Raw genomic sequence first — 27,712 nt, forward strand, 5'->3', positions numbered from 1 at the left:
ATATATTTAATGGCAAAAGAATAACTTGATGGATCCACACTACATTATATTAAGTTCTAAAGAGTTAAAACGAAATATAGAAAACAATGAATATAGGTTGTGAATCGCATATACTGAATAGTGGTAGTAGTCTATGTTGAATTGAGCATGGACAGTAAAATAGTAGTAGAGAAAGGTTTATGAATCTCTTATGTGATGCATGGAATTCATGTATTTAAACATATTGAATTCGACAATCTGATGAAGATTGCACCAAGCATTGTTCAAGGAGATCATACTCTTTATGATTCATAAGGTAAAACAACTTTTGCATATTTTCATAATCATCGATCAGGATGTAAACTAATATTCCCATATTTTCTTAAATCAATAACAATATAACATTAACATATGTTGTTTATTAGATCAAATAATGAATTAGAATCAATTAGCTAAATAGTGTCTTCTACAAAAGATTTCAAGAGAAAAGATATATTTGTAGTTAAAACTAAATTATTCTTAGGTTCAGTCCCCAAGACGCTGGTTCATGATTTTTCCAAGTGTCAAAAAGTATCTATTTACGTGTAGCATGGCAGGGCCAATCTGCAGCAAAAAAGAAAACGAAACAAAAGAACTATGAACAAAACTATAGAAAAAGAAAAGCTGGTGATTAAATAAAATACTACTACAACTGCAGAGTATCATGTATTGACGCTCAGCTCAGTCAAGCAACGCATACAAATTTATGTCTTCAAAAGAGAAAGACAATTCAGTCACAAAGAGAGAATAATTTTAAAGAATTGATGAAAGAATAATTTATAAAGTAAATAGACTCATAACCAATTTATACATTCACTTTCAACTTGTAATATTAGACACGAACACTATAGGGCATCGCAACGAAGGTACTAAATCAGTTTAAGACGAGTTAGTGAAACCATACTATTTGACTTTGTAAAAACCTCCTATAGAAAATCAAAGATTCTGTCTTTCACATAGTTGCAGCTTGCTACGGTTTTTCAGCATGTCATTGATAACTTTCAAAGCTGGGAAGCTTCGTAGAGTTCCAGGAACAAAAACGCTGCGAGCGGATCCTGCGAAAGGGTAAGAAAAGGCGAATGGAACGAAAGAACAAAAAACTAACGAAGGGTAGATTTATTTCTATGAGCAGAGACGCAGATGGTTTGACACATTTTCAATGGGGAAAGAGAAATGAAATGGATGCACCAGAAGACGTATGTAAAGAGAAAGCTGGGCGTGGCGTTACATTAACAATACATGCTAACGAATGACACAGGATATAGTTGTGTTTCCATCAGAATGCAACTTTGAAAAGATTGAAGAATGCCAGAATGGAAGAGGCTACGTGTTAAAATACCCATCTTCTTCGCTATCTTTGTTCTACTGGATGCAGGACATAGATGCTTCGAATGATCATACCAATGCTTCTCGGATAAATTCTTTGATTCATGGTCAAGACTTTCAAGAATCTGTGCAGTCAGATGTAGCTACGGTTTCGGACGCAATGGATGTCGACGCAGTTGGACAAACTGAAAGTGCCAATCAAGAACAACTTTCTGCTCCAGGTACTCAAGATGAACATTTGGATGAAGCTTCTGCTTCGGAAACGGTTCGGAACTTATTAAATAATATTTCTTCTCAGCGTTCTCTTAGTACGGTGGACTTGACCGACGTGTTGAAGCCCTCCAATGTTAGAGAATTAGTAGGCCAGGAAGGAGTAATTGAACAGTTGATGCCCTTTCTTCCTCCTGACACGCCTGCCACTCCGGAAGCTGTAATGGAAGTTTTAAATAGTCCTCAATATGCCCAGGCAGTTAGATCGTTGAGTCAAACTCTGAACTCTCCCAACGGTTCTGAGGTGATTTCCGCTCTAGGATTATCTCCTGACGAATCCTCTTCCCCCAACGAGGTTGGTGCTTTACAATTCTTAAAGGCTATTGCACGACAAGTCAAGGAAAATAAAGATCGTGAACAGTAATAGAATCATTCCTATGGGAGATAATTATACCCATCGAGTTCCTAAATAGGAAGTTTTCTTTGGATAAAATCGATTTGATTGGCATAAGTCGCGGCAAACAAACAGTCGATTGATGCAATTCATTCGTGCTACGTGCGATGTATAAAAGAAACGAATCTATATGAGTTGAACAAAAGATAAAATGAAGAAGTTGAGTACGTAAATAAGATAATAGTTCATGACCAAGCGAACGCATGTGGATATGTAGAATTTTTTAATTTACCAAAGCTGCTATGGAACTCATCAAAAACTAGTAAACTAAAAGCCACTAAAGACTGTTTATTTATTCCATTCTTAGTAAAATATTAATAGAATATTGTTCTTATTACTAAAACTAAAAATAGTAAAAATTAATGAAGTAAAAACGGTCAGAGAGGGACTCGAACCCTCGACCTCATGATTAACAGTCATGCGCACTAGCCAACTGTGCTATCCGACCTTAGGTTGTCTTGTCAATAAGACCAAACATATTTATATACTTAGCAAAAACGTTATTTACAAAACGCATAAAACATTTTGTAAACTGTTACCAACCTTTCTTATTATCATTTTTTCTTCCTCTTGAAAAGGATTTATTTCTATAACGTATACATATTTCTGATGCTTCCCACTTCTTCAAGTTCAAGTACTTGCTATCTGTCTTTAGCAAATTTATCACGCATGCTTTGAAGTCGAAGAAACGAGCGTTCATTAATCAACTTCTGCGTTGAAAATATATATATATATATATATATATAAATTATTTATTACTTGAATTAGAATTCAGCTTATATACTTGATTTTTCCCCTCTGTTAATCCTTGTTTGAATTAGCTATTCCAAGTCTGTTAGTTTCATCTTAGCTTATGGAATTCAAGTGACACGAATTGAAACAAAAAAATTTCTAGAAGTCCTCCTTTTTTTTTCATTTCTAGTCTCGTCTAATCCTGTCTCTGTCACCGCAAGTTGTTTGTGTTTTCCTTTTCAATTTTTCGTGAAGGTATAACTTGAAGCTTTTTTTCTCTTTGACAGCCATCAGTATCGATTGATGTGTAAAGATTGTTTATGCAAAAAAGTAGTAATTCAGAGTTTTTGGAGCACAAGTCGTCGAGTCAGCAAGCATACCCTTTACGTTCGGTAGCCCATTCTCCAGTGCGATTCTCTTCTTCCAGTAATGATTTGAACCATATTAAACGATCAAAAAATAGCTTGGAAGATAAAAATGAGCGAATAAAGAATTCATCTGAAAATAACGATACACCTACCAATGAAAACAATGGTCTAAGTTTGACACAGCTATTTGAGGTCCCTACGCAAGATGTTGGACCGGAAGATAAAGAATCGACGTCTTCTAATTCTTCTGACGATGAGATTATTATTCAAAACCCTTCTAATGGATCCCATAAAGCTTCCACACCAAATCGAGCCGATCGTGTGTTGGAGCAGCTTTATAACCAACAAGGAGTCCTTAGCCAACAGAACAAAATTGCATCTCCTCAGAGTTTTCCTAATTCTCCTGAGTTGCTCTCACCACCTGGATCTGCGTTTCCTGGTTCTATGACTTCCACTTTGAAAGATACTCCTGCACCCCATTCTTCAAATGAACAGGCTACAGGAAATATACTTGAGGATGTTTTAGTTCCAGACACGGTCACTCAAGAACGAAGATACTACGATTATCCTGTTGGATCATTCGAGAGTGAGGCTGATGCAGCTCAAATAGAATCAACACCTACACGACATTCTGTCAAGGTACAGCAACTTCCTATAATTACTGGTATTGAATCAACTCCTCCGGCAAAATTTGTACCAACTGAAGGTGATCATGAAACCGATGGAGAAACTACATCAAGAGTACGGCATACAAAGAATGTCATATCCGAAACTCCCACTTCAAATCGAATCTCGACGGATAAAGGAATTACAACCACTGAAAAAAGGAAAACTAATTATAACGCTGAAAGAGAATTACCTAACCATTCACCTCCTAAGACTGAATTCAATATCCCTAATAAACGTTACAGAAAAATCAATAAAGTATCTTCCTATTCAAATTTAAAAACAATTGATGATAGCAAGAACAAAGAGATCGCTAATTCGCCCGAGTTGGAGATGAAACCAGAGTACGAAAATGAAAAGTCCAATGCAGAAAAATTGAGATATCTTCTCCCTAACTTAGAAAAACCTATTAACAATATCCTTAAAGTTGAAAATCGTGTACTGGCTTTCTTTAAGGGTTATCCTGCTTTCTATTATCCCGCAACTGTTCTTTCTCAAACAGTGTCATCAGCTTCTGGAATTCCTCAGTTTAGGATACAGTTTGATGATTATACTACCAGCACTGTTAATATTAATCAGTTAAAACGGTTTGAACTGAAGAAAGGGGATGTTGTTCGGTCCACTGCTTTGAAATTAAACCATAGTGTTTTACGAACCTATAGTTCGTCGACTGAAAATATATCCGTCACTTGCACAGACATTTTTGGAAATGACATGGTACTATTAAGGGTAGATAAAAACGGTGATGTTGCTGTACCGATGTCCACAATTTACCTAATACCTTCGCAAATCAGGAAATTTAAGGATCGTGATTTTCAGCATGTCCCTGAACAAAAGTCGGAAATAGATATTCATTCCTTACCTCCTTCTTCGAATTCCAGAAAGCGCCTTTCGGGTTCTTACGTCGTTGGTGATGATAATGAAAAAGCATACCAGATATCCACTCAAAGTGCTAACACTTCAATATTTCATACTTGTGTTTTTGTGTTTACCGGACTGAATACGGTTGATGATAATGAACGCTCCCTTTTAATAAATCTGGTAAAACAGAACGGTGGTGCTGTACTTGAAGAAGGCTTAAGTGCTTTGTTTTGTAATTATTACAATGGAAAAGGAAAAATATTTTTTCCTTTGAAACCACATAAAAGGTCGCAGTCTTGGAAGTATGCTTTCCTAATTTCAGACACTCATTCTAGAAAAGTAAAATATCTAGAGGCTCTAGCATTGAACCTTCCCTGTGTACATCCAAGGTTTATAACAATTTGTGTGCAAAAACAGAAGATGGTTGATTTTTCGCCCTTCTTACTGGCAGCCGGTTACTCGAGACGCCTAAATACGATTTTATCACAGCGAGTAGGACCTTACCAAGATTCTACTTTGTGCGATCACTTACATAATAATATTGGCCCTTTATCTGGTAAAAGAATACTGTTTTTATTACCAAACATTAACTTTTCTAGAAATGGTGTTGTTAATGATGAGTATTCTCAGAGGGTATTAGCTCATATGTTTCAAGCGCTTGCTTTAGGAGCCGAAGTGGAATATAGAAATTCCTTAACGAAGATAAATTTTCATTGGGATATAATTGTTTCTAATCCTGAATATGGAAATTTGGATACGACAGTTCCTGTCGTTGATTTCGAATGGATTATAGAATGCGTCATAAGCTATTCCGATGTACTAAATTCATAGATGTATGGTTGTATATTATGGGGAAGATTATGTGTTTGGATAATTTTCTTCCCCTTGTTTTTGGTCTTGATTTCGGGTTGTTATATCGTTTTGCTTTCTTGTTTTGAGTTTTTTCTTTCCTCCTTTTTATTTATGACAACGACAATCTCAATCTTTCACCTTAATCCATTCACATATGTAGATATTATTTTTTCTTTTTTCTAGGTTGTAATACGTTCAATGTTTGACATGGTTCCCGTTCTCGCTTTTTGAGAGGAGTAGGTTCGACAATTCCGTCGATTTTTTGAGAAACTCTTTCCTTAGTAAAGCCATCCAACCTTTGTATGGCTGCTATGGTTTCATTAAAAAAGGTTTTTGTAGATTGAGAGGCAATCGAAGGAGAACGAAAAGAATGTTTCAAAAGAGAGTCATAAATAATGCGATATAGTTTAGGAGGTAAAACGAGTCCAAAGTCAGAAGTCCTTTCTTCAAAGGGTTCGGCTTGTTCAGGACATTTTGGTAAATTTAAAGTATAGAAACCAACCAATTTTCCTGAGCAACATTCTTGGCGGAACGACAAGGTATCCCAAAATTCGGCGACACTGATTTCGCTTCGCTGATCTTGGAGTTCATAAAGGTATCTGGCCTTGGGATCATCTGGGTATCGCGGAATCATGTCTATGGCTTTCCCATGTTGTATAGCCGTTCCTTGTTTCCAAAAGCTATTTGGGAGATAGGATCGAAGAGACGGGAGTCCAGGCACGAACATGAATGCCGAATGATTTTCTGTTTTTGGAGAAGACCTTTCTGTCGAAATTTTTTCTGTTTCCTCCTTATTTTGTTTTTCTTGTGGACTATAGTCTTTCCGTATTGTCTCTAGACATTTGACCCACCAGTGTAAAAGTCCGGTATCCGACAAAACGCGTTTGTGTCCGTTTTCAGAGGATTCTGGAAATAGATATTGACCTTGAGAAATAGCGAATAAGGTCACTTCGACTTCCACAGCACCCTCTTTGTATTGAGTATTAATCACTGTTTCTATGGCAGAGGCTGCAAGACCACTTGAAGAAGCCGAATGTGTTCCTAATCCAGTAGAATCCACTTTAGCGACGAAAATGATACTTTTATTTAATTTTTTATAGACTACACATTCCAATCCAAAGACCAATACATCATTCTCTTTCACTAGAAAGAGATGACTGGCAAATTTAAAGTCCTTGGATTTTGAGCTTTTTCCATACAAATTATGACATTTCTCATATTCACTTTGCAAGTAATAAACGGTTAATGACTTACCGACCACGATTCTTTTTGCCCAAGCATCTTGCATTTTGGTGGGTTTATTTTTAGTATAAAGAGAAACAACGAGACCATAGAGGCAATTTAATGAGTCATTGTAGTTCACTAAATTACAAATTGCGTTACATTTGCTTTTTCCTTGTGCATCACTATAAGACAGATCTGGCAAAACACTAGAACTTGTTAGCTAATTCCTACTTCTACAAAAACCATGAGTGCGTTGAATTTGGATCGTTTGGCGGGATTTTACGATAAAAAAGACTGGCAAAGCTGTAAGAAGGAGCTTATCAATTTGAAATTGGAATTAGCAAAAGAGAATTTGTTTTTACCAACCAGCGATAGAGAGAAGAGTATCTTTGCGAGTATGTGAATGTGATTAGAATGGGAAGGAAGCAGTATTATTAACGAAATTATAGGAAATGTATTTGAGTACGGTGTACTAGTATCGATTCAAACATCAGATATTGAGGCGTTTGCACGTTACGCTAGTCAGGTCGTTCCCTTCTACCATGATCCGGCTCTTGCTCCTTCCCCAAGAATGGGTATTGTGACGGCGCTTAACCTTTTGTACTTACTTTCGGACAATCGCATTGCCGAATTTCATACTGCCCTTGAATCTGTACCAGAGAAGTCATTGTTTGAGAAGGATGCACACGTTGTTTGGGTCATGTCGTTGGAGCAAAATGTAATGGAAGGAGCTTTTGATAAGGTAGCATCGATGATCCGTTCTTGTGCATTTCCTGAATTCAGTTATTTTATGAAGATCGTCATAACTATGGTCCGTAATGAAATTGCATCCTGTGCTGAAAAAGTTTACACCACGATACCTCTTTCGAATGCGACAAGCTTGTTGTACCTTGAAAACACCAAAGAGACTGAAGCTCTAGCCGCAGAACGGGGATGGATTATTAAAGAGGGCGTGCTTCATTTCCCCAGCGAAAGCAACACTGTTGATACTGAAGATTCCATGATGTTGGATGAAGATCAACAATTAGAACTTCCTCCTACAGCTGACAAACATACTATCCAGAGTATTCGCCAGCTTTTGCAGTACGCTGCCGAGATGGAACAAATTGTTTAATTATGATGATGACTCGATATCTTTAGAATTGGCAAGAAAAATATATGTTTAAGGTAATGATTGTAGCTTCTACATGTTAAGAAAGTGAACAAAATGAAAACAAGATAATCATTATTGTATTGTTGCATGAGTATCGTAACACGCCCAAAAGCACGCGACATTTACGTTCTTACTCTGTCAAAGAAATAAGAACAAAAGTTTAAATTTATGGTAGAATATTTTGAATGTCCGTGTAAGTAGGAATAGAATTGGCCGCTCCCTTCCTTTGTACGGTAATAGCACTGCTTCGGGCTGCGAATTGAAGGGATTCCTTCAAAGGTTTGTTATGGGAGATTGAGGTTGCAAAAGCGCCTATAAATGTATCACCAGCAGCAGTAGTATCTATGGGTTGAACCTTTTGGGCAGGAATATGGGCGCTATCTCCCGCCTTCGTTTTGTAAAACGCACCTTCACTTCCTAGGGTAATTATAACCGCCTTTTGAATACCCATAGCTAAAAGTTTGTCAGCATATTCTTCGGCGGTTTGTACTGTCGGTGGAGTATCTGGGCATCCTAACAAGACAGCTGCTTCATGTTCGTTGGGAACCAAATAACTAACATGTTGCAAAAGCTCAACAGATAAAGAGATGGCAGGAGCTGGGTTTAACAAAACATCAACCTTATGTTTGTGAGCCAACTCTACTGCTTTTTGAACAGAAGGAAGTGGAATTTCAAGTTGTAAGATCAACAGGTCACTATGTTGAATTTTTTCTTCTAATTCCTCCACAAAGGAAACATTGACGCAGCTATTTGCCCCCTCAGACAGTAAGATCCTGTTTTCTCCATTAGATTCTACAATAATCATTGCAACGCCGGATGACTTGTTAGGAATGACTTTAACTGCCTCAACGTCGACATTATCTTGCTTAAGGCCTCGTAACATATCCTGACCAAAGACATCCTCACCGACACATCCAGTCATGCAAACTCTTGTGTCAGAAGGATTTGATAACCGAGCTACTGCTACCGCTTGATTTGCACCTTTACCGCCAGCTCCAGTATGAAATCCATCTGGTTCACCATGCATTGTCTGGCCTCCTGCAGGGCAGAATTTGGTTTGCATGACCAAATCCATGTTCAAGCTTCCAAGAACAAGTATATTGCACATAGTATGATTAAAAACTGAAACCTGAAGGAGATGAAAGTAATAATTTTAATATTCAGGTAGCTGAGTCTGAAAGTATCAAGATTTTTTATCTAGTATTTGATAAAAGCAATAAATTCGAAATCAAAAATGAAGTGGGAATAACCGGAGATATTGAAAGTTGCAAACAAAAACAACTTCCAACATGGATGTGTTGCCAACATTTCCTTTGGCAAAGTCCAAACGTCACACTGTAAACAATAGAAATATTGATTTCAAGATCCTTGAATACTGTAAAATCAGAATAAGAAGAATATAAATAAAAATGAATCTCAGAAAAATATCTAAATTCTCATGGACAGGAATGGACAATGAAAGAAAAGTCATGCATTGAAACATACAAAGAAACTTATATGTCAGGTAGCCTTGGTAGCTTACGAGAATGGTTTTAACAAAAATTGCTCATTGATTATGCATTTTGGTCAAAGAACATTTCAAAAGTCTACATCTCTTTATAATGTCACTTGCGATATCATTGAAGGGTTCATTAAATCATCAAGAAAACGAGAGAAATGTCTATTTTTAATAAATCTTTATATGAAATATAAGAATTTAGTATTTTTAAAAGTATTTCAAATAAGAATCGATTTCATATACGCCTAGGTGACTATCCTCAATGTAGCTAAAAGGAGAAGCAGGTCATCCTGATCAAAATGGTTCGCTAGGCGAGTCTAAAAGAGTAATTTATTTAGCAATAAAAAATTCCATTCATCATATATGATTATTCATACTGTCTTAAGAGTGAGCCACTCTCTTGATGATCGCGCCTTCTCAATAATGCCTGATGATCACGAAAAGAAGTTCGTGCCAGTTGAGATTGGTAATCCACATGAAAGCATTCTTCGGGGAAACATCTCTAATAATTTTAATTATGACCATTTAGATATCGTCCCATATATCCTTACCAATCATGATATTTTATGTACATGCAGATGCTTATCGTTACTTATAGGGTAGCATTGTTCAGTACACAGGTTTGTACAAGCATTGTGTAGTGAACTATGTATAAACGAACTCGATGTCATACGAATACAAGAAATAAAAGCGAAGCGGTAAAAAGCCTACAGCATCCCGGATTCCCATGTTGTCTCCAACCATAGTACTAACGACACCCTCAGACGGTTTCACTTCCTGCAGTGATCGGGCGGGAACTGGTTTGGTGTTTTCGCCTAGGTGTGGCCGTAGACGTTTGTAGTCGTTTATCAAGCTACTTCTATTATAAAGGACTCGTCCAGTATTTTATTACGTTTGATGTCGTTTAAAAGCATCTCTACTCGGCTCTAAATTTGGACTGTTTTCCACGGCGGAATGGAGAATGCTTTCATATTTTAAGAATAAGATTTGAATACAAGCTGTCATTTTCTATTTTCTTGATTCACATTGTTTGAAAAAGCATCAGAATGAGTGTTAAAATGAGCGTTTAGGTTTATGGGTTGAAAATGTAGTTTATACAAATTGGGTTCTTCTTGAAATATTTCATGGTGCGTTGATTTGACTCTCTGAATGAACGATAGTTTAATGAGCTATGCTACATCTGATCTTTAGATCTGAAGATTCGTGCTTGCTATACTGAATGAAAATAGTAACTGTCGAAACTCACATTTATTCTTGCCAATTCTAAAACATAATCAATTACGCGACTCGGTGTTGAACTAAAAAATAGCTCATTGCCATGGAATATTCGTTGTCAAAATCATGAAATAATCATTAAAAAGGATGTTCTATTCGGATTGCGAAGAAAATGAAAGATGCATAAACAACAGTGCTGTGAACTAATTAGAAAAGTCGTAAAAGAGTGAATTACTAAAGCAATCAAAGTCTTCTGGATTCATCAGATTCAAGCTTTTGTGACAGCAAACACAGGGATCTTGGTGGACTGCAATTGACATGGATGATCCCAAGGAAGGGTGGAAGGCGAAGTACAAAATGAAAGCAGGTTCGGTGAAACTCACACTCACATTCAAACTTCAGAGCTTTGCTCAGCAAGAGGTTGAAGTTCGGTTTCTTCGTTACGAGGTGAACCATGCCTTCTAATTCTGTTGTTCTGAAAGGTTAATGAATATTCCTAGTAAAGAATACTAAATGTACTTACTAGACGAGTCATATCGTGAAGATCTTCAACAAAGTCTGGGTTTCCTAAAGAAGTTAGAACGGTTCATAGAAAATTGCAACTTACGAATGAGAAGAACAAACAAGCATATGTTCAATACGGCCAGAACAACTAACACAGCTGTTGAATGTATATATTCGAAGCCTCCTGCTAATTTCAAAACATAACCCCCGACTCCATTCAAACTTATCAGTATAATTAGGGCTTTACATACAGCTGGTGTGAATTTCTTAATGCACTTCTTTGTTGCTCTTCCAGATTTCTTCAGAACCTTTTTGGTTGCTCTTCCAGCTTGCCTGTACCATTCGGGATAGATATAAAGAATTGCTAAAAATTAGCGAGCTGTCCAGAACAAGATATTGTAGACATACCAAGGAATAAAACACTAATAAATCCAATAGAAACGACAGCAAGACCATAAAAACTTTTCGAATACGGAGAAACGTTGTAACCAAAAACTATGACTAGAAAAACAATATTATATATAATAGTTATAATGGTCAGTGTTCCTATGACAGGTGTTTTCCACCACTGTTTATTTGGCGAAGGGTCAGACCTAATATTATTAGCAGATTCTTGGGCGAAATTTTGAGCAGATCCGTCAGCCATTTCTAAATCGATAAATTTGTTTGAAGCTAATGAATGTATTAGCAACTGAAGTTTTCGTTGTATACGAGAGAATGAAGGTATTCATCCTGTTTATTGACAATCGTCGACAAGTTTAAAATAGGATTCCTCACTAAGAACTCTCAATAACAAACACCATTACCTTTCCATTTCAATGAATCTTACCTGAATACGGAGGAGGCGTACCCTCTGAAGAACGGGTGTCTGCCTTTTCATCAGTGAGCGTTTTCAAAGACTCTTCAGACTCTGAAACAGGTGTGTATTTATTCTTCATTTTTGCAATATCACATTAAATCCAAGACTAACAACTGCAGTTGCAATCTAATCAAAATCACTAGAATCACCAAGAAAACTTCTTAAGAGTTGGTTCCAATTGGTGCAGAGTCTTCAAAAATAGGAATTGGACCTTGTTTCAAAAAGCAAACAATTTTTCCAGCTTTTCTTTTCCTTTTAAACCAAAGATACAAATTTAAAAACTCATGGTAGTGGCTTTCGCATGTCTCGTTTCATAAAAGCTGCGACATTATGTCACCGACTGGTCACAACCCTCGTTGCGATTACTCGTAATAGTATAATCCAAAAGAGTCACTGTTTATTACAAAAAGTAAACAAAGGAACATTTGGCAAAACAACCATGCTGTTTGCTTTGAATGATGTGAAAAAGGAATCGAAAATGCGTATTTTTGATTTAAAAGGTTTAATGACTGTGGCTGAATGATTTCTAGGAGAAAGCTACAACACTCTCCATTTTCGTAGTTTTATTTTCAAATCCGTAAACACATGGAAAGTTTGTAGATGCGTCGTCGAACTATGGTAAACAAAATTTGTACGGACAAGTGAATTTTGTTTTCGTCTTTATTAAATTTATGTTATTTATACGATAGAAACCAACAAAAGCTATATCCGATAGTTCATTCATTCATTCATATTATATACACATATAATAGCGTGCGCTTACTAGCTATCGATAAGTCTCTTTAAGGAACTGCATCACCCAGATGTCAAATGGGTTGGATGACAGCTTCACCTCTGCAAAGCTCTAGTCTTTGCCATTGCGGGCTTATTTTCTGGGTTTCAAGCCTCTTTTTGTCATTCCTACTTTGATTTATAAACCAAGTTGACATGGAATCTTTTTGTTTTCGAAATTGCACGCTTTTTGGTCCTTTTATTTTGTAATCGATAATTTTCGCAGTAACTTAGTGATCAAGCAAAGGTGAATAAGAAACTCTTTGAGTCACAGCCATGTTACAACAAAAATGGATCAAAAAGAAAAGGAACGACATCAAAAAACTGTCGAACCAGTAAAAGATGCTTGTTTGAGCTGTTCTACAAATTCTGAGAGCGATTTACCTAAATACAGCGAAATCCCATATTCTCATGTTGACAATATGGAGAAAGGCTGTTTATGTTTACAGTCCGATCCAGATCCAGCTCCATCATACTCAAGAAGAAGACATCAAGAAGCTTCTATTCACATGGCGCAAGGAAACGGTTTCTTTATTCTTTTACGTGATGTCTTGTCGGCATTATTATGGTTAATTTTCTGGCCGGCAAAAATTGTGAGAATCCCGGAAGCACAACGAAGACAGGAAAATGAAACTGCTCGGCTTAGTTTCTGCTTTATTATTTCGGTCATGGTAGACTTTTGGTTTTCTTACAAATACCTTGTCCCCTTTATAAGGGAATCAATGAAAGAATCTGTAAGGTTATGGTTTCAGATTACTGTAGCAGCTGTTCTTGTCATCGTGGCTTTCTACATGTTTCTATATGTTTGTTCATGTAAGTGAATTGGTGGATTTGTAATTTAAAGTTGTTTACTAATGGAATGCTTTTAGTGTTGGTGGATTTTATCGTTATACTGATTCCTCTAGTTCTTACTGAGATTATTAGTGCTCTAGGCTTCAGGATGCTGTCGGAAAGAAACGACTTGACGGATGATAATTGTATCCCATTAAACGGCATATCGACAGAGACCGAAAATCAGTTTAATGATTGTAATGATAATAGTTTGGAGCAACCGTCCTCTGAACATTCTGAACAATCTCCAGGGTTACGGCGGGAACCTGGTCAGTCTAGGGATGTGGAAAACAGTGAGAGTTGATTGATACGTAAAGTTAATTTTTATATTGCCCAATCTTTTCGATTGTTCTCCTTCATGCTTTCGCGTATGTTTGTGTTTATGTTTTGTTTATTTCGTCCCTGCATATTTATTTTAAGATTGCATCTTGCATGACGAGTACTCCTGAATGGCGTCCGTTTTCTTGATTTACTTGATCTCTTCAACATTGGATAAGTAAGGATGCTTATTACTGGATGATATTGTCATTGTATTTACATAGCTAGGTTCAATTGCTTATTTTTATTTATTCGTTTGATACTCTATTTTCTGATCTTTGTTATTCGTTTCATAAGTCTAGGAAGATCTTTAGTTCTTTCCTTGAATTTAAGAGTAATCATTGCATTTCCAACTTCCACTGCTATTCTTACCTTCATCAAAGGACCATGCCGACCCAAATGCCAGCCATATGCTTTAACAAAGAGCAACAAACAAATACAAAGAAAAAGAATTAAAAACGAAGCGGTAAAAAGCCTACAGCATCCCGGATTCCCATGTTGTCTCCAACCATAGTACTAACGACACCCTCAGACGGTTTCACTTCCTGCAGTGATCGGACGGGAACTGCTGTTATCGCCTAGCTGTGGCCGCAGACATTAAATATGTGTAAAATAAGGTATTTGCATTTAAAGTAGCTATTTGCGGCTATCCTTTAAGATGCAATTTGTCTCTGTTTCACCTGCGTAATTTGACACGGCTGCAAAACAATATAACACAAACGAGTCGCGTATTACAAAATGTAAACAAAGAAACAGTGCTAGAAAAAGCCATGATTTTCAGTGTGGATGATATAGACATGGTATATGAATTGTTAATTCTTCGAATACATTAATAATTTAGCGATAGAAATAGATGAAGACGATTTTGGAAAGGTCATTAGTGTACGTATAGAATAGTGTACGCTTACTAGCTTTCGGTAAATAGATAAAAGACGACGATGACAATTACACCTTTGCAAACCTCTAGTCTTTACCATTGTGGACTTTTTTTTTGGTTTCTTGGAGATGAGTTTCAACTGTTTTTCTTTCAATCGTACCGTCAGTTGGATTAGAGCTTCTGACCCTTTTACCACGTAATTCGATAATTTTCGCGGAATTTCACTTACCAAACAAAGGTAGTTGAGGAACGTTTATCGTCTCATTTCTTTTAATAGTAATGAATAAAAATGAAGGATGAAATACAGCTAGAGGTTTCCCAAACTCAATTGAGTCCCGCGACTTTTGACTGTGGCTTACCAGAATGTAATGAAAACACCTATTTGTATCTACATGACATGGAGTAAGGTTGTTTCTATTTACAATCTGATCCAGTTCCACCATATCCACAAAGCAGTCGTCAGGAAGCGTCCATAATTATTGCACGGATTAGCAGATTTTTAAAATTTACAAACTATTCCAACGCCTTAATTGTCGTTGGTTTTCTGTTGGTGAAATTTGGAGAATCCCTGTAGCAAAACGCAGACAGGAGAGTGAAGTTCGGCAGCCCAGGAGCTGCTTTTTTCTTTCGGTCATAGTAAATTTCTTGTTTTCTTACAAATATCTTGCCTCCTTTATAAGGGAATCGATGGCAGGATCTATTAGGGGAAGCTTTCAGGTCGCTGAAGCGGGTTTTCTCATTCTCGCGACTTTCTCTATGTTTGTACAGGCAAACGAAATGGTTGAATATTTATGTGGAAAGTTTGCTAACTGTGTATTTTTGGTGTTGGTGAATTCTCATCGTTCTCTTAATTTCTCAAATTTGTTTTGAGATGCCGATAATTGTTTCTTGAATTACCAAAGTTTTATCTTGGATTAGGAATGCTTATGAGCTTCAGAATGTCATAAGAAACAACCGAATTTTCTCCTGATGATTGTATCCTACTAAACACCATGCCACCACAGCCAGAAAACCAGTCTAAGGATCATAGCAATAGTACTTTCAAACAGCCGTCCTCTTCTGAACATTCTGAACAATCTGGAGGCTAACACCAGCAATTGGGTCAGTCTAGGGAGTTGAAAGCACCGAAGACGAATCTCATACCTGAAGCATTCTTGTGATGATATTATGTCGTTTCATGCATTGTTTAAAAGATTCATCTTCTTTCATTATTTATGTATTTCCTACTTGCTCCCGTTATATTTATTCTTTATTGAGCTTTTTTATATACATATATCATAGGCCGCTGTCGTTGAAGCCCTGGAGGGATGATTGGATTATTATTCTCAAGTCGGTTCTGTCTAAATTCGCATGTTTGTTGTTATTTATTCTTCTAGAACTATTTATTTATTGATGGTTCTTTTTAATTTATGAAATAGAGCTAATGATGTTGAATTCAATGAATCATTGAATCAAGAATGACTATTGCTTTGGCTTCTTCTGCATCCATTACCATCATCTAAATCAAAAGAACATGGCGATCAAGACCAAACTCAATGCAATGCGTTGCTTGCATATGAGACTCGCAGACGCTTGACTTGGTGATCGGAGGGAAGTAGTGTTTTTGCTTAGGTGCGACTGACTATGGTTGATAATATGTATTGCTATTTTTTCTGATGCTAAAATCGACTACCTATTCGCTACCATAGTTTTGGAAATAGTAAATATGAACTCAAAAATCATTTTAAACGGGACTTATTTCATTTTTTAATTTGTTTGCTTGCGTCACTTTGAAAGCTTCAAGCATCGTACAAGCTTTAGGATGTCATCAGTTCCAAGTGCTTTCTTTACATGTCTAAACTTTCAAATATTCTCCCTTTTGATTCTACTATGCTCTTCAGTCGATTAAATTCCAATTACTTTTCTTAATGTAAAGAATCATATTTTCTATTTGTGTTCAGGTTTGCTAATGTTCATAACGATGGTTAACGAGACAGCTGTATTCGTATGGTATATATTAATTATTTCAGTCTTTCGCCAATATCTCAGAATCTTGGTGTAATAAATTCATTTGGTAAATTGTTCTTTATTGGAATCATTTCTGGCGAAAATTTTATTTATGATTGGCTTTTAGCCTAATGGGATCCTAGACGCCTTGATGGATTCATCGTTGATATTCCAAGTTTGATTCTAGCACATGGATAGAGTCAAAAACAAATTGCTTACAAAAAAAAGACGAGAAAAGTCAGATTATGGAGTAGGGCGTCTTCGCCGACACTGCGTAATTTGTTTGGAACGTGACGGTCGTCGAGCTCAATTGTCCCCTTGTCAACATGATCAGTTTGATTATGAATGTATTCGGCAATGGTTAGAAAAGTCATTGACATGCCCAATTTGCAAGCAATCAGTAGACTGTGTTTATTATGGATTCACTGGATCTGGTAAGTCGAAGAAGTGGTACCCTCACTCTTATTTGTCTCGTCCAAACAAGCAGCAGATCAAACAGGCTTCTTCTTCTTCAACAAGCCAAGGAACGATTTATGGAGGAGATTCTGACAATGCTGGAAACATTGTTGCTCTTCGACGACGGATTTACGAGGCAGGATGGCCTAGTGTCTGCATGACATCTCATCCTGAAAATGTTAGATATCCGCATGGATTCACACCTGGCCAGTTTAGTTCGGATCCTTCTTTACAGAGACGGGCAGATGCTTTTCTTACAACAGAATTGATGGCTTTTGATTATATGAGCTATGAGCAGACATTGTTTTTGCGTGAGTATATTATTGGTCTTTTAAAGCGACAATCCCTTTCGGGAGAACAAACACTTCATGAATTTAGAGAATTGTTTGGTGAAAGAGATGGTTCATTGCTTTTGCACGAAATGAGTCGGTACTTGTACTCTTCTATTTCTTCTCTTAGTACCTTTATGCATAGTAGAAGCTTTCTATATGGTCCTGAAAGACTAACGATGTCTGAACTAAATGAATAACAATTATTTTTTCGTCTTCTATTATGATTCTCTTCTAGCTGTTTATATTCTCCCGTGAATGGCTAATCCAATAACTCTAGTAATATTGAATTATTGAAACAAGTAAAGAACCAAGCAACCAAGTTTTCCCATATAAAAAAGCAAAATCAAAAAAGAAAGTAAAGAAAACAAATGTTTTGTCTCTAAAAATGTTTTAAAACCTGTTCTTACCGTTTTCTGGTCTTGACTTCTAACCTCTTCCTGTAGACCCTCATCGGCGTTGTAACTTGCTGCTACATAGTTTACCACGAACAAACCGACCTTGAAGAGGTTTATATCAAAACTAATAGGGCTCTTCCATTGTATATTTTTTATATACTTTATTAAATCGAAAAATTAGTTTTCTTGGAAAATTTTGACTCTTTGAGCTAGGGAATAAGGAATTGCTATGTCTACACTTAATGGACAGGTATGACCATAATCTTCTCAGTATAGTAAATTTACTAATCATTTTTAGACGGCGTTAGCCTATGCAAAGGTTTGGCATCATGTTTCTGCAAAAGGGATTCCATTAGGACGTCTCGCGTCGAATATTGCTATTACATTAATGGGCAAACACAAGCCAATTTTTCATCCTGCCGCTGACTGTGGAGACGTTGTCGTAGTCACAGATTGTGAAAACATTCGAATTTCTGGCCGAAAGCTTGAACAGCATAAATACTACTCCCATTCAGGACGACCTGGTAAGTTAAAGGAATGGACGATGGAGGAAATGGTCAAAAAGAGAGGTTATAGAGAACTTTTGAGACGGGCTGTAGGAGGAATGCTTCCAAAAAATCGGTTGTGGGACATGCGCATGAATCGACTACATATATATGATGGTCCTACCCATCCTTACAAGGCAAATATTTTCCGGAGATACAACAGCCCTATACTTTCCGAAATAGAAATGTTAAAAAAATAAAAATCATCTAGCCTCTCAGTGATCTGTTGCATTGCAAAGCTATCCTATTTCCTTTATGATACCTAATCCTCCTCTCTTTGGCTTCGTTTCTATCTACGAACTTTTTCCAATGAGCAAATGTTTCAGTAAAAAGTCCCTTTTTTATTTTAATAGTGATAAATAATAAACAGTTTAAGATGAAATATGAATTCAATTAGTATCTAATCATCAATGCTAGTTTAGTCCCTTTTCACGTGTGTTTCTTACTATGATAATAAGACTCGTTTATTTGGTTCTAGTTAAAGACTAGTATTATGTAATAGACAAGCAAAAAAGATTTCTATAGAGAAGACACGAAGTAAAAGGTATTAACAATAGATGTACCAAAGAATAGTACATTGTTTGCCGGGCGAAAGAGCGATAGTAACTTTAATTAAAAAAAGTGAGTCTTACAGTATAATATCTTCCAATCAAAACAGCATTATGATCGGATTATAGTCCATACTTTAGCTATCGGTCTCTTAAAAGAACAAATAACCAATGAGGAAGAAAATGAGACAAAGAACGACGACGACATTAGGTGGGATACCAGGAGTGTTGGTCATAGCAGCATTAGCGACAGTGGAAGGCTCAGCAGAATAAGCAGGCTTAGTATCCTTGGCAACAACGTCCTCTTTTTGTGAGGGAGCGACGACACCTTGGTCTACATTGATAGATTCACGGGAGTCATCACCGACGGTAGAAGGGATGTCCTCATCACCTGCAACCACTGTTTGTTGAACAAAGTGATTGATTTCCTTCGTAGGAACAGGAGGGGGAGGGTTAGAGGGTGGAGTAGAAGAGATGTTGCGACGAATGGGCTCAGGAGCAGCGTTATCTAAGTTGGTTTGGGCTCCGTTGTCTATTTCCGAGTCCAAGGGAACACTAGTTTGTTCAACATCATTGACAGGACTAGCCTCGAAAGTCTGGTTCACTCCGGTATCGGAAACAGCAGAGCGCAAGCTCTCATCAACAGTAGGGTCGACCTTTTCATTGCTGAAATCATTTTTGGTGTCATTCAAAGAGAGGGCAGCAGCGGTGGGAGCAATACCTGCAGCACCGATGTCAGCAGTATTAGGGGAGTCAGTAGTTTTTGAGACATCAGCATTGTTTTCATTTTGCTTCTCGGTAAAAGCAGGTCCACGGGACTGATTGACTTGGTAGACGCATCGAATTTTACGGTCATGGACGGGGTTGCCGTGCTTTTCCATTTCAGCCCAAAAGTCTTGGTAGTTTTCAACACCTTCGGTGCTTTGGTTACCGATTGCCATGCTCTGGATTAAAAACTTGTCACGGCACTTGAAATCAGAAGGAGGATCCTCTTTCATGGCTTGAAGCAAGACTATAACATCGGTTAGATCATTGTCATTCAAAGATAAAGAGGGCAAAAAGTACAGTCAGACTACGGCGATGTATCTTCAAGCATCTCCGAAAATACCATGTAAAACCGTTAAACCACATACCTTGTACATTAACGCTCGACTTTGCGTCAATTTTTCCAGAGTTGGGACGCACACAATATTGCTTAGGAGCAGTGGTCTTCACTTTGAAAATCACAGGTTCCGGATGAGGATTATACACCGAAATCAGCTCCTTCGACATAGTCGTGAATGGAGGGTAAAAGTACAATTCTCCACTGCAGTCGATACTCATTATTAATGATGATACCTAATATGTTAGCAAATAAATATTCGATAAGTCTTTCTTATGTGTATCCGGAAAGACCTATTGAGGCTGTATCGAGCTTAAATACAAAAGCGTCTACATCTCGAATATCCAGCCTTCTGCTACCGTAGAAAAAAGACTGCAGTCTTCTTCAGATTCTTCTAAACATACTTAGAATGGTTACAATTAACTATTTTTATAAATAGTTCGGTTTTTGTTCTCTCCAGAAAGCAGATTGGATTCCAAAGGTGGATGGTTATACACAGTTACGAATTACGTTGATTCAGATAGATGACTGGTCGGTAAGTTCGGAAATTTCGGTGACTTCGGTAAACTTGAATGAGTCGGTATCACTTAGGGACTTTCCCACGTTGACCTTAGCGTATATGCTGTTTCAATCTGGTAGTAAAAATTTCATGCAATTGAATTGAATTTTTTGGATTAAAAGTTGTGAGCGTTCTGAGAAATGTTATGGAAGAAATTTTCTAGTAGAACTTGAGATTGGAGCCGATTTACGTACGTTCCGTCAGTTTTCTATTACATCCTCTTCCAGATACTCGTTTGTATATCATAAAATAGCACATAGAGAAGAATTCTGCTCCAAGAAGAAGTTTTGAAAGTTATTTCTAAAGTTGCTCGGATTCCTTATAATTATCAATTTTTCTCTTGAAATTTATTATCCCAAACAACTGTTCCTCGCCGTAACTGGCAAGCTTTGAGTTTGGTTTTGTTAATAATTTGTTTTCTCGTTGAAAAATTTGATTCCGTTTATTCAACCAAGCAACAAAAGTCTCCTTTAAAACCTGGATAGGCCAGGCGTTTCTTATTACGTTCCCTATTACACTTTGTTTCTGTTTTCCAAATATTATATAATTTCAAGCGCATGCGTTTTCCATTCGTCTTCTTGCTGTGTATTTTTCATCTGAAAGTGTTCTTTCTTGCTGCGAAGGCCTCATCCAGACTTTCGTTATCCTCTCCAATACGTAAGCAGGATGTATTCACAACTCTTTCCCCGACGTTAGTTCGCAGAGCAGGTTCTGTAAGCGTTTCGGATTCTTCTAGTAGTTCCTCGAGTTCCAGCAATCAGAAGTCTTCTTCCGGTAAAACTTCATCCTCGATATCCGACATTATTAGTACTTCTGATGCCTCTGGGACCTCCTCCCGCACGATCCATAATAAAAATGCCACGAATGGGTTTATTACCGAATACGTGACCATTCAACCTACCACGGTCATGACAACTATTTTTCAATATACTTCTTTGGCTTCTACCATACCCGCACAGAGTGGTTTAGCCTCTCTGGTTCCTCAATCTTATTCTCCCTATGGCAGTGCCGGTACTCTTATTGGAATTCTAGTTGGCGTGATTGTGGGAAGTATATTTATCCTCGCCATCGTCATGGTGGTAGCACGTATCTGGGGACCTCGTCTTTTGGCTAATAAACGAAACAACCAAGAAAGTAATGGAGATTTCCAAGATGACACTGAAGTCAAGCAAGAAGGAATTCCACAAATTACTTATGCTTCTAATTTCTAGACTCTTCGGTTGGTTTGTTTAAACCTTTTTCTTTTTTTTTTTCTATGTACATATACATATACATCTATGTCTTACTTTTGTTCATGTTTGCACCCTTTTATGATTGTTTGTCTTTTGCTTTCCCTCTCACTCTCTTTCATTTAGTCTTACATGCCCGTGTAAAAGGGCTATGATATGCCCTTATTTAATTCAGTTGTTTTAGTTAATTTCCAAGTTTTATCATAATATTTCATTTTAAGAAAAATCTGAAGTACATAAAGAGGAGGTGATGTTAATTGTAAATTATATTTTTACGTTTCCATCTAGATTCGTAAAAGATGATTGAAAATCGTTATCTTGGAGCTTAGGGCTTCTTGTCAGTTTCTACACTATTCGAATTCAGGGAAGAAATATCTTTTTGCAAAGAACCTGAAGGTGCTGAAGATTTCGACACTTGCTTGTAGATGGATAACGCTTGAGCCACCATAGAAGAAATGTCATTAGCAGCCGCGGGAAGAATCATTGTGTTCGATGTTTTTGCAAGTTTCCCAAAATTCTTTAGGTATTGTTCAGCAACGTGTAAGTTAACAGCATCGGTTCCATGGTCTTTTTGGGAAATCATATCTGATAAAACATCAATTCCTTTTGCTGTAGCAAAAGCTCTATTTAAATAAGGTTAGAATATATTGTCAGAAATAAAAAATTAATATATTACCTTTCACGTATTGCTTGAGCTTCCGCCAAGGCGGCATTAATTATTCGAATCTTTTGGCCTTCAGAATCTAAAATTTCAGCTTGTTTGTCACCCTCGGCAACGTTAATCGCAGACTGTCTTCTTCCTTCAGAAGCCAAAATCTCTGCGCGTTTTTGGCGTTCAGCCGATACTTGTTGATGCATAGACATCACTACACTTTCAGGTGGACGAATATCACGAATTTCATGGCGCAAACAACGAATTCCCCAATTTTCAGAAGCTTTGTTAATAGCATCTGATATATGTTCATTCAGAGACTGTCGTTCTCGTAAAACATGATCAAGTGTAAGCCGTCCAATTTCACTGCGCATTGTTGTCTGAGCTAATTGTGAAATGGCATAATCTGCATCTTCAACACCATAGCTTGCTTTAAAAGGATCATAAACTTGAACATACAAAATACCATCTAGACCTATAGAAACATTATCCAAAGTGATGGCAGACTGGGTAGGTATTTCCAAAGCGCGCTCCTTTAAAGAGTGAATGTAAGAAATCTTATCGGCAACAGGGATAAGGAAAGCAATACCAGGATTCAAAATTCTATTTATGAAAAAGGCATTAGCGATGATCAGAGGGGATTCCTACCTTTGCTTACCTTGAAAAACGACCCATGCGCTCAACGACATATGCCATTTGCTGGGGAACAAATTTGATAATTGTATTAGCTGCTTGGTCTTTCCATGCAGGTGTAAACAAATTCAAGGAGGATGATGTATCGCTCTTGTAACGAAAGCCAAGACTATTTGCGGCACCTATGCGTCGAAAGTTCAACCGCCCTGCTCGTCGTAGAGCCTGGAATGCAAAGTTTTGCAACATCAAGTGTGGTAATAGAGTATGAAGGAAAAGGGCTATGGACGGGCTGAAAGAGATTTTTGGCAGTTTAGATACAACGAAAAATCATAAAACGAAGGGACACAGAAAATTAATAAAAATCTTCCAAAGAATTGAACGAAATCCGTAATTCAACGGACTGGAGTGTGATTCAATCCTTCTAATGGTAAAAAACACAAGGCTAATCTGAAGTTGTAGTACGCTTCACTTACGGTATGGCATGCCTGAAACTTCACAACAGCCAAATAATAGAATAAGAATGAAGTTCAATTATAGAAACACAGAAAAAAAATAAAAGGAATTAAATATCTAAACATTCATTACTGCTCTTACCAATTCTTAAGTATCCTCTTAATATATCATTTTACGGGGTTAAATATTATTCTATCATACTACAAAGTAAATCAAGTTTTTCGAAATTTCGCAAAAAAAATAAAACCATTTGCTGGATTTCATGAAATTTATTCTTTTGTTTAATGGATAAATACCATAGACCTTGATTTTAGTAAGACAGCATTTTTGCTCAGTTTTGGTTGACCTTTCCTAATAAAACAACTGTGGGTTCTTTTTCACAAAGGTCAAGTAAACGCCTAATTTTGCTTAATAACTAGACTTATTCACTTTCTTTTTACTTTTCTGTAAAAAGGCCACATTTTAAGGGTCTTCGGACTTGAGGAAAGGAATACTTATATCTTTTTAGTTTGGATTTGTTTTGGATTACTTTTCGCTCTTGTTTTTTTTTTCAAAAACTAGCTCCAAGGACACTATTTAATATTTGCTTCTAAAATTAAAGTGTGCTTTGACAGTATACATATATACTAAGGTTTTATTTGTTCTCAACATTTGGATTCCTTTACTGTGCCGTTTTCCTTCATTTCTCATTCCTTGCTTGTTGTTAAGTTTATTATAACTTTCTTCATTTTTTTTGAAATTTTTTTGGCACTCGTGATTCTTTTCTTGGTAAGGTAATTTTCAGAATGACTTTATCAAGTGCTGCCGTTCGCAGAGCTATGCAACTTATGGACAGGGTAGGCCAAGAGATTCCCGTAAATGAAATTGAGTTTGCTATTCACGATATCCTGCAAGAGAAGTCGAACCCTGTCCAAATTGGTGCCTTTCTTACTGCCATGCGTTTAACGAGGGTTGAACAGCGGCCGGAGGTTTTGATGTCAACTGTCAATGTTATTCAATCGTATTCGATTCCCGTTGAAGGTATTTCATCCATGCAACCGAAATTCGTTGATATAGTTGGCACAGGAGGTGATGGTCATAATACGTTTAATGTAAGCACTGCTTCCGGTATTATAGCAGCTGGTGCAGGAGTTCACGTTTGCAAGCACGGAAATAAGGCCTCTACTTCTTCCAGTGGGTCTGCTGACTTGCTTATGTCGTTTGGTTGTGATTTACTCAATGTCACTGCAAAAAACTTGATTTCCATCACAGATGAATCAAAATTCTCATTTTTATTCGCTCCTCAATGCCATCCAAGGCTAAAGATAGTCGCCCCAATCCGTAAAGAGATTGGCGTTCCTTCCATATTCAATCTAGTCGGTCCTTTGCTTAATCCCGTGCCGACTTACGCTCGTATCATCGGTGTAAGTCATCCAAGTCTTGTACCAATATTTGCTCAAGCTCTTTTGCTTCTCGGTGCTGATCGTTCTCTCGTCGTATGTGGTGAGGAAGGTTTGGATGAAATTTCTCCTGCTGGTCCTACTCACGCCTGGTTAGTCAAGGATGGTCAAATTACTCAAATGATTTTAACTCCTGAATCGTTTCATCTCCCTCGTCATCCTTTATCTAGTGTTGCTAGCGGAACTCCTTCTGCTAATGCTGTGCTTCTTGAAAAAATGTTATCCAATATGCTCCCTAAAAATCATCCCGTGTTGGATTATGTTTTAATGAATACAGCTATGCTATTGCATGTCGCAGGACTAGCGGGATCCTTACACGAAGGTGTATTACTAGCTCAAGAAAGCATTGCTTCCCATGCTGCTTTGCGTGAGCTTGAGAGGTTCGCATCAGCCACTCAAAACTTTGAATAAGTTAGTATATGTATTGTTTTAGATTTTTATAGAACTATTTTTAACATTCTGTTTATTCATATTCTGGGTTAGAACAGAAAGTTGGCATTTTGGATAGGTTTCGCTTTAGACGTTCATATTAGATTCAATACATCATTTTAATTTGATTTAATTATCTTTAATACTCTTTTCTTTTCCTTTTATTCTACCATATCCAATTATTACTTCTTCGTATTTACAGAGCTCTAACGTTCTTGAAGGACCATCTTCTCTAGCAAGCATCGCAGGTTGTACTTTACCCATATCAGTCGTTCCTCAATTGGAGGAGCAATTGAGCCGTTTTATACATTCGTTTCATAATGTTCTCCTTTCGTAAAATATGGGCTTCTGTCAGCGTGTTAGTTGCTCTCTTTGGACTTACTGTGGCAGAAGCTGTTGAACAGCAAAAGTCATGGCTTGTGGATTCACTACCAGGTATCCCTGATGACTATACGCAAAGAATGTATTCTGGTAATTTGGGAAAAGACGAACAACTAAATGGGGATCTGTTCTTCTGGATGTTTGAATCGGCAAATGCTAGCTTTGCAAACAGGACTGTATGTTTCATCGGCGAACTCGCTAATTTAAAGAATATTTAAATTACTAACTTTTTATTTAGATAATATGGTTGAACGGTGGTCCGGGTTGTTCTTCAGAAGATGGTTCCTTAATGGAAGTTGGGCCTTTACGTATGGGAGGCAATGGTACATTCCATTTAAATCAAGGACGATGGGATGAACTTGGTAATATCTTGTTTGTCGATCAGCCAAAAGGCACCGGATTTTCGTATTCGTTAGATGATGACTACATGAGTGATAATCATGAGATGGCCGAAGAGTTTTCTATTTTCTTTGAGAAGTTCCTGGCTGAATTTCCTGAACGGGCCAACGACACTTGGTATATTTCTGGTGAATCGTACGCCGGTCAGTATATTCCATATGTCGCCTCAAAACTTATAGAAAAGGATTTAGTTCGTTTGGGTGGTCTAGCTATCGGAAATGGGTGGATTCAACCCATTTCACATTACAATACCTACTTGAATTATTTAGTAGAAAAGGGGAAGTTAGACCTGTATACTGAACAGGGTCAATATCTTCATCATTCATGGGCGGATTGTATGTTGGCGCTTGAGCAATTGCAATCTGGCTCAGGCGATGTTGAAAAATGTGAGAATTTTCTTTACGATATAATGTTCATGCTTTCAGACAAACCGGGAAACACATGCATGAATATGTATGACATTAGTCTGGAGTCTAGTTACCCTCTTTGCGGCATGGACTGGCCCGCAGAGCTTGAAAACCTGACTCCTTATTTGAGCAAGCCCGAGGTATTGCAAGCATTACATGTAAACACTACTTATGTAAAGGAGTGGAAAGAATGCAGTAATGACGTTTCAAATAACTATGCTCGTGAAGGAATTGATTCATCTGCAAATCTCATCAAAGATTTGGCATCGAAGATTCCTATTATGTTATTTTATGGTGAAAATGACTTTCTTTGCAATTATTTGTCAGGTGAAGATTTACTTAAATCTTTGGAATGGAATGGCGAAGTTGGTTTTGGAAATGCTTCTTGGTCCAGCTGGTATACCGGAGACTCTACTGATGAGCCAGCCGGAAGTTATATTCAAGCTCGAAACTTAACGTTTGCTCGTATTGCAAAAGCAAGTCATATGGTTCCTTATGATCATCCGATCGAAATGAAGACGTTGGCGGCGGCATTCTTTGATAATGACATTCAACGTTTACCTACTCATCCTTCAGAACATCTGCCAGATCCAGGACACGCAAGACATAGTAAATGGCTGTATTTAAGCCTTCTTCCTGTTGGATTGACGGTTTCGGGATTATTTGGCCTTTATGTTTGTCGTAAATTCCAGTTATTTGGACTGAAAGAGGCGTCTTATGAAGCTTTGCCTGGAAGCCCATAAACTTATTTATGTCATTCGTTTTTTAATTTGGGCCTAATTCTATTATAATTCAGTATTTGTCTGGATACAGCGTAGTACAGCTGAGTTGAAGACATTTCTTTTGTGAATGTGCCCCTCTTTTTACAAGGTTTCTGTAATGCGTTTAGGTAAATCAACCATCTACTTTACTTGATTTGATCTATTTTATTTAGTCTGTTTTATACTATTTGATATTATGATTTTTTTTTCTAATTACATTTCATTCGACTTATACTTTTAGAGAAGGTAAATTCCGCAATGGACCAGAG

General features: G+C 37.2%; 14 protein-coding genes and 2 non-coding genes across 16 annotated transcripts; 9 read left to right on the forward strand and 7 right to left on the reverse strand.

Moving 5' to 3' along the window:
* Positions 1–855: 855 nt before the first annotated feature.
* Positions 856–2,208, forward strand: SOCG_00976 (19S proteasome regulatory subunit). Its single transcript, XM_013163396.1, has 3 exons — positions 856–1,083; positions 1,133–1,214; positions 1,277–2,208. Exons 1-3 carry the CDS (start codon positions 1,004–1,006, stop codon positions 1,976–1,978), a joined length of 864 nt encoding a protein of 287 aa, XP_013018850.1. The 5' UTR covers positions 856–1,003; the 3' UTR covers positions 1,979–2,208.
* A 174-nt stretch (positions 2,209–2,382) lies between these two features.
* On the reverse strand, positions 2,383–2,456 carry SOCG_16314. Its single transcript has one exon. It is a non-coding gene; the product is annotated as a tRNA-Asn (tRNA).
* Positions 2,457–2,494: 38 nt separating this feature from the next.
* On the forward strand, positions 2,495–6,745 carry SOCG_00977 (DNA repair protein RAD9). Its single transcript, XM_013163397.1, has one exon. It carries the CDS (start codon positions 3,061–3,063, stop codon positions 5,464–5,466), a length of 2,406 nt encoding a protein of 801 aa, XP_013018851.1. The 5' UTR covers positions 2,495–3,060; the 3' UTR covers positions 5,467–6,745.
* Positions 2,540–6,790, reverse strand: SOCG_00978 (RTT109 family histone lysine acetyltransferase). The gene has a single exon (XM_013163398.1). It carries the CDS (start codon positions 6,773–6,775, stop codon positions 5,651–5,653), a length of 1,125 nt encoding a protein of 374 aa, XP_013018852.1. The 5' UTR covers positions 6,776–6,790; the 3' UTR covers positions 2,540–5,650.
* A 140-nt stretch (positions 6,791–6,930) lies between these two features.
* SOCG_00979 (19S proteasome regulatory subunit Rpn12) lies at positions 6,931–7,990 on the forward strand. The gene is made up of 2 exons (XM_013163399.1): positions 6,931–7,106; positions 7,161–7,990. Exons 1-2 carry the CDS (start codon positions 6,956–6,958, stop codon positions 7,823–7,825), a joined length of 816 nt encoding a protein of 271 aa, XP_013018853.1. The 5' UTR covers positions 6,931–6,955; the 3' UTR covers positions 7,826–7,990.
* Positions 7,954–9,472, reverse strand: SOCG_00980 (ribokinase). Its single transcript, XM_013163400.1, has one exon. It carries the CDS (start codon positions 8,970–8,972, stop codon positions 8,031–8,033), a length of 942 nt encoding a protein of 313 aa, XP_013018854.1. The 5' UTR covers positions 8,973–9,472; the 3' UTR covers positions 7,954–8,030.
* Positions 9,473–10,591: 1,119 nt separating this feature from the next.
* On the reverse strand, positions 10,592–12,321 carry SOCG_00981 (uncharacterized protein). Its single transcript, XM_013163401.1, has 5 exons — positions 11,911–12,321; positions 11,490–11,753; positions 11,185–11,445; positions 11,101–11,144; positions 10,592–11,052 (listed from the first exon to the last, which is right to left on the reverse strand). Exons 1-5 carry the CDS (start codon positions 12,017–12,019, stop codon positions 10,969–10,971), a joined length of 762 nt encoding a protein of 253 aa, XP_013018855.1. The 5' UTR covers positions 12,020–12,321; the 3' UTR covers positions 10,592–10,968.
* A 680-nt stretch (positions 12,322–13,001) lies between these two features.
* Positions 13,002–13,846, forward strand: SOCG_00982 (uncharacterized protein; the record flags this gene model as incomplete). Its single annotated transcript, XM_013163402.1, has 2 exons — positions 13,002–13,524; positions 13,581–13,846. The coding sequence occupies 2 exons, from the start codon at positions 13,002–13,004 to the stop codon at positions 13,844–13,846; spliced, it is 789 nt and encodes a 262-aa protein (XP_013018856.1).
* Positions 13,847–14,332: 486 nt separating this feature from the next.
* SOCG_16315 lies at positions 14,333–14,452 on the reverse strand. The gene has a single exon (XR_001203008.1). It is a non-coding gene; the product is annotated as a 5S ribosomal RNA (ribosomal RNA).
* Positions 14,453–16,778: 2,326 nt separating this feature from the next.
* SOCG_00983 (ubiquitin-protein ligase E3) lies at positions 16,779–17,831 on the forward strand. The gene has a single exon (XM_013163403.1). It carries the CDS (start codon positions 16,914–16,916, stop codon positions 17,706–17,708), a length of 795 nt encoding a protein of 264 aa, XP_013018857.1. The 5' UTR covers positions 16,779–16,913; the 3' UTR covers positions 17,709–17,831.
* On the forward strand, positions 17,770–18,921 carry SOCG_00984 (ribosomal protein subunit L13). The gene is made up of 2 exons (XM_013163404.1): positions 17,770–18,156; positions 18,205–18,921. The coding sequence occupies exons 1-2, from the start codon at positions 18,136–18,138 to the stop codon at positions 18,649–18,651; spliced, it is 468 nt and encodes a 155-aa protein (XP_013018858.1). The 5' UTR covers positions 17,770–18,135; the 3' UTR covers positions 18,652–18,921.
* Positions 18,810–20,612, reverse strand: SOCG_00985 (MSP domain-containing protein). Its single transcript, XM_013163405.1, has 3 exons — positions 20,506–20,612; positions 20,133–20,337; positions 18,810–20,011 (listed from the first exon to the last, which is right to left on the reverse strand). The coding sequence occupies exons 2-3, from the start codon at positions 20,320–20,322 to the stop codon at positions 19,152–19,154; spliced, it is 1,050 nt and encodes a 349-aa protein (XP_013018859.1). The 5' UTR covers positions 20,323–20,337; positions 20,506–20,612; the 3' UTR covers positions 18,810–19,151.
* Positions 20,613–20,704: 92 nt separating this feature from the next.
* Positions 20,705–22,110, forward strand: SOCG_00986 (uncharacterized protein). The gene has a single exon (XM_013163406.1). The coding sequence runs from the start codon at positions 21,218–21,220 to the stop codon at positions 21,869–21,871; it is 654 nt and encodes a 217-aa protein (XP_013018860.1). The 5' UTR covers positions 20,705–21,217; the 3' UTR covers positions 21,872–22,110.
* On the reverse strand, positions 22,080–23,749 carry SOCG_00987 (prohibitin). The gene is made up of 3 exons (XM_013163407.1): positions 23,200–23,749; positions 22,566–23,144; positions 22,080–22,512 (listed from the first exon to the last, which is right to left on the reverse strand). The coding sequence occupies exons 1-3, from the start codon at positions 23,418–23,420 to the stop codon at positions 22,215–22,217; spliced, it is 1,098 nt and encodes a 365-aa protein (XP_013018861.1). The 5' UTR covers positions 23,421–23,749; the 3' UTR covers positions 22,080–22,214.
* An 84-nt stretch (positions 23,750–23,833) lies between these two features.
* SOCG_00988 (phosphoribosylanthranilate transferase Trp4) lies at positions 23,834–25,623 on the forward strand. Its single transcript, XM_013163408.1, has one exon. The coding sequence runs from the start codon at positions 24,413–24,415 to the stop codon at positions 25,475–25,477; it is 1,065 nt and encodes a 354-aa protein (XP_013018862.1). The 5' UTR covers positions 23,834–24,412; the 3' UTR covers positions 25,478–25,623.
* Positions 25,624–25,680: 57 nt separating this feature from the next.
* Positions 25,681–27,704, forward strand: SOCG_00989 (serine carboxypeptidase). The gene is made up of 2 exons (XM_013163409.1): positions 25,681–26,052; positions 26,115–27,704. The coding sequence occupies exons 1-2, from the start codon at positions 25,816–25,818 to the stop codon at positions 27,423–27,425; spliced, it is 1,548 nt and encodes a 515-aa protein (XP_013018863.1). The 5' UTR covers positions 25,681–25,815; the 3' UTR covers positions 27,426–27,704.
* Positions 27,705–27,712: the final 8 nt, after the last annotated feature.

The sequence above is a fragment of the Schizosaccharomyces octosporus genome (genome assembly GCF_000150505.1).
Source record: "Schizosaccharomyces octosporus yFS286 unplaced genomic scaffold supercont6.2, whole genome shotgun sequence".
In the NCBI taxonomy this organism is placed as follows: domain Eukaryota; kingdom Fungi; phylum Ascomycota; class Schizosaccharomycetes; order Schizosaccharomycetales; family Schizosaccharomycetaceae; genus Schizosaccharomyces; species Schizosaccharomyces octosporus.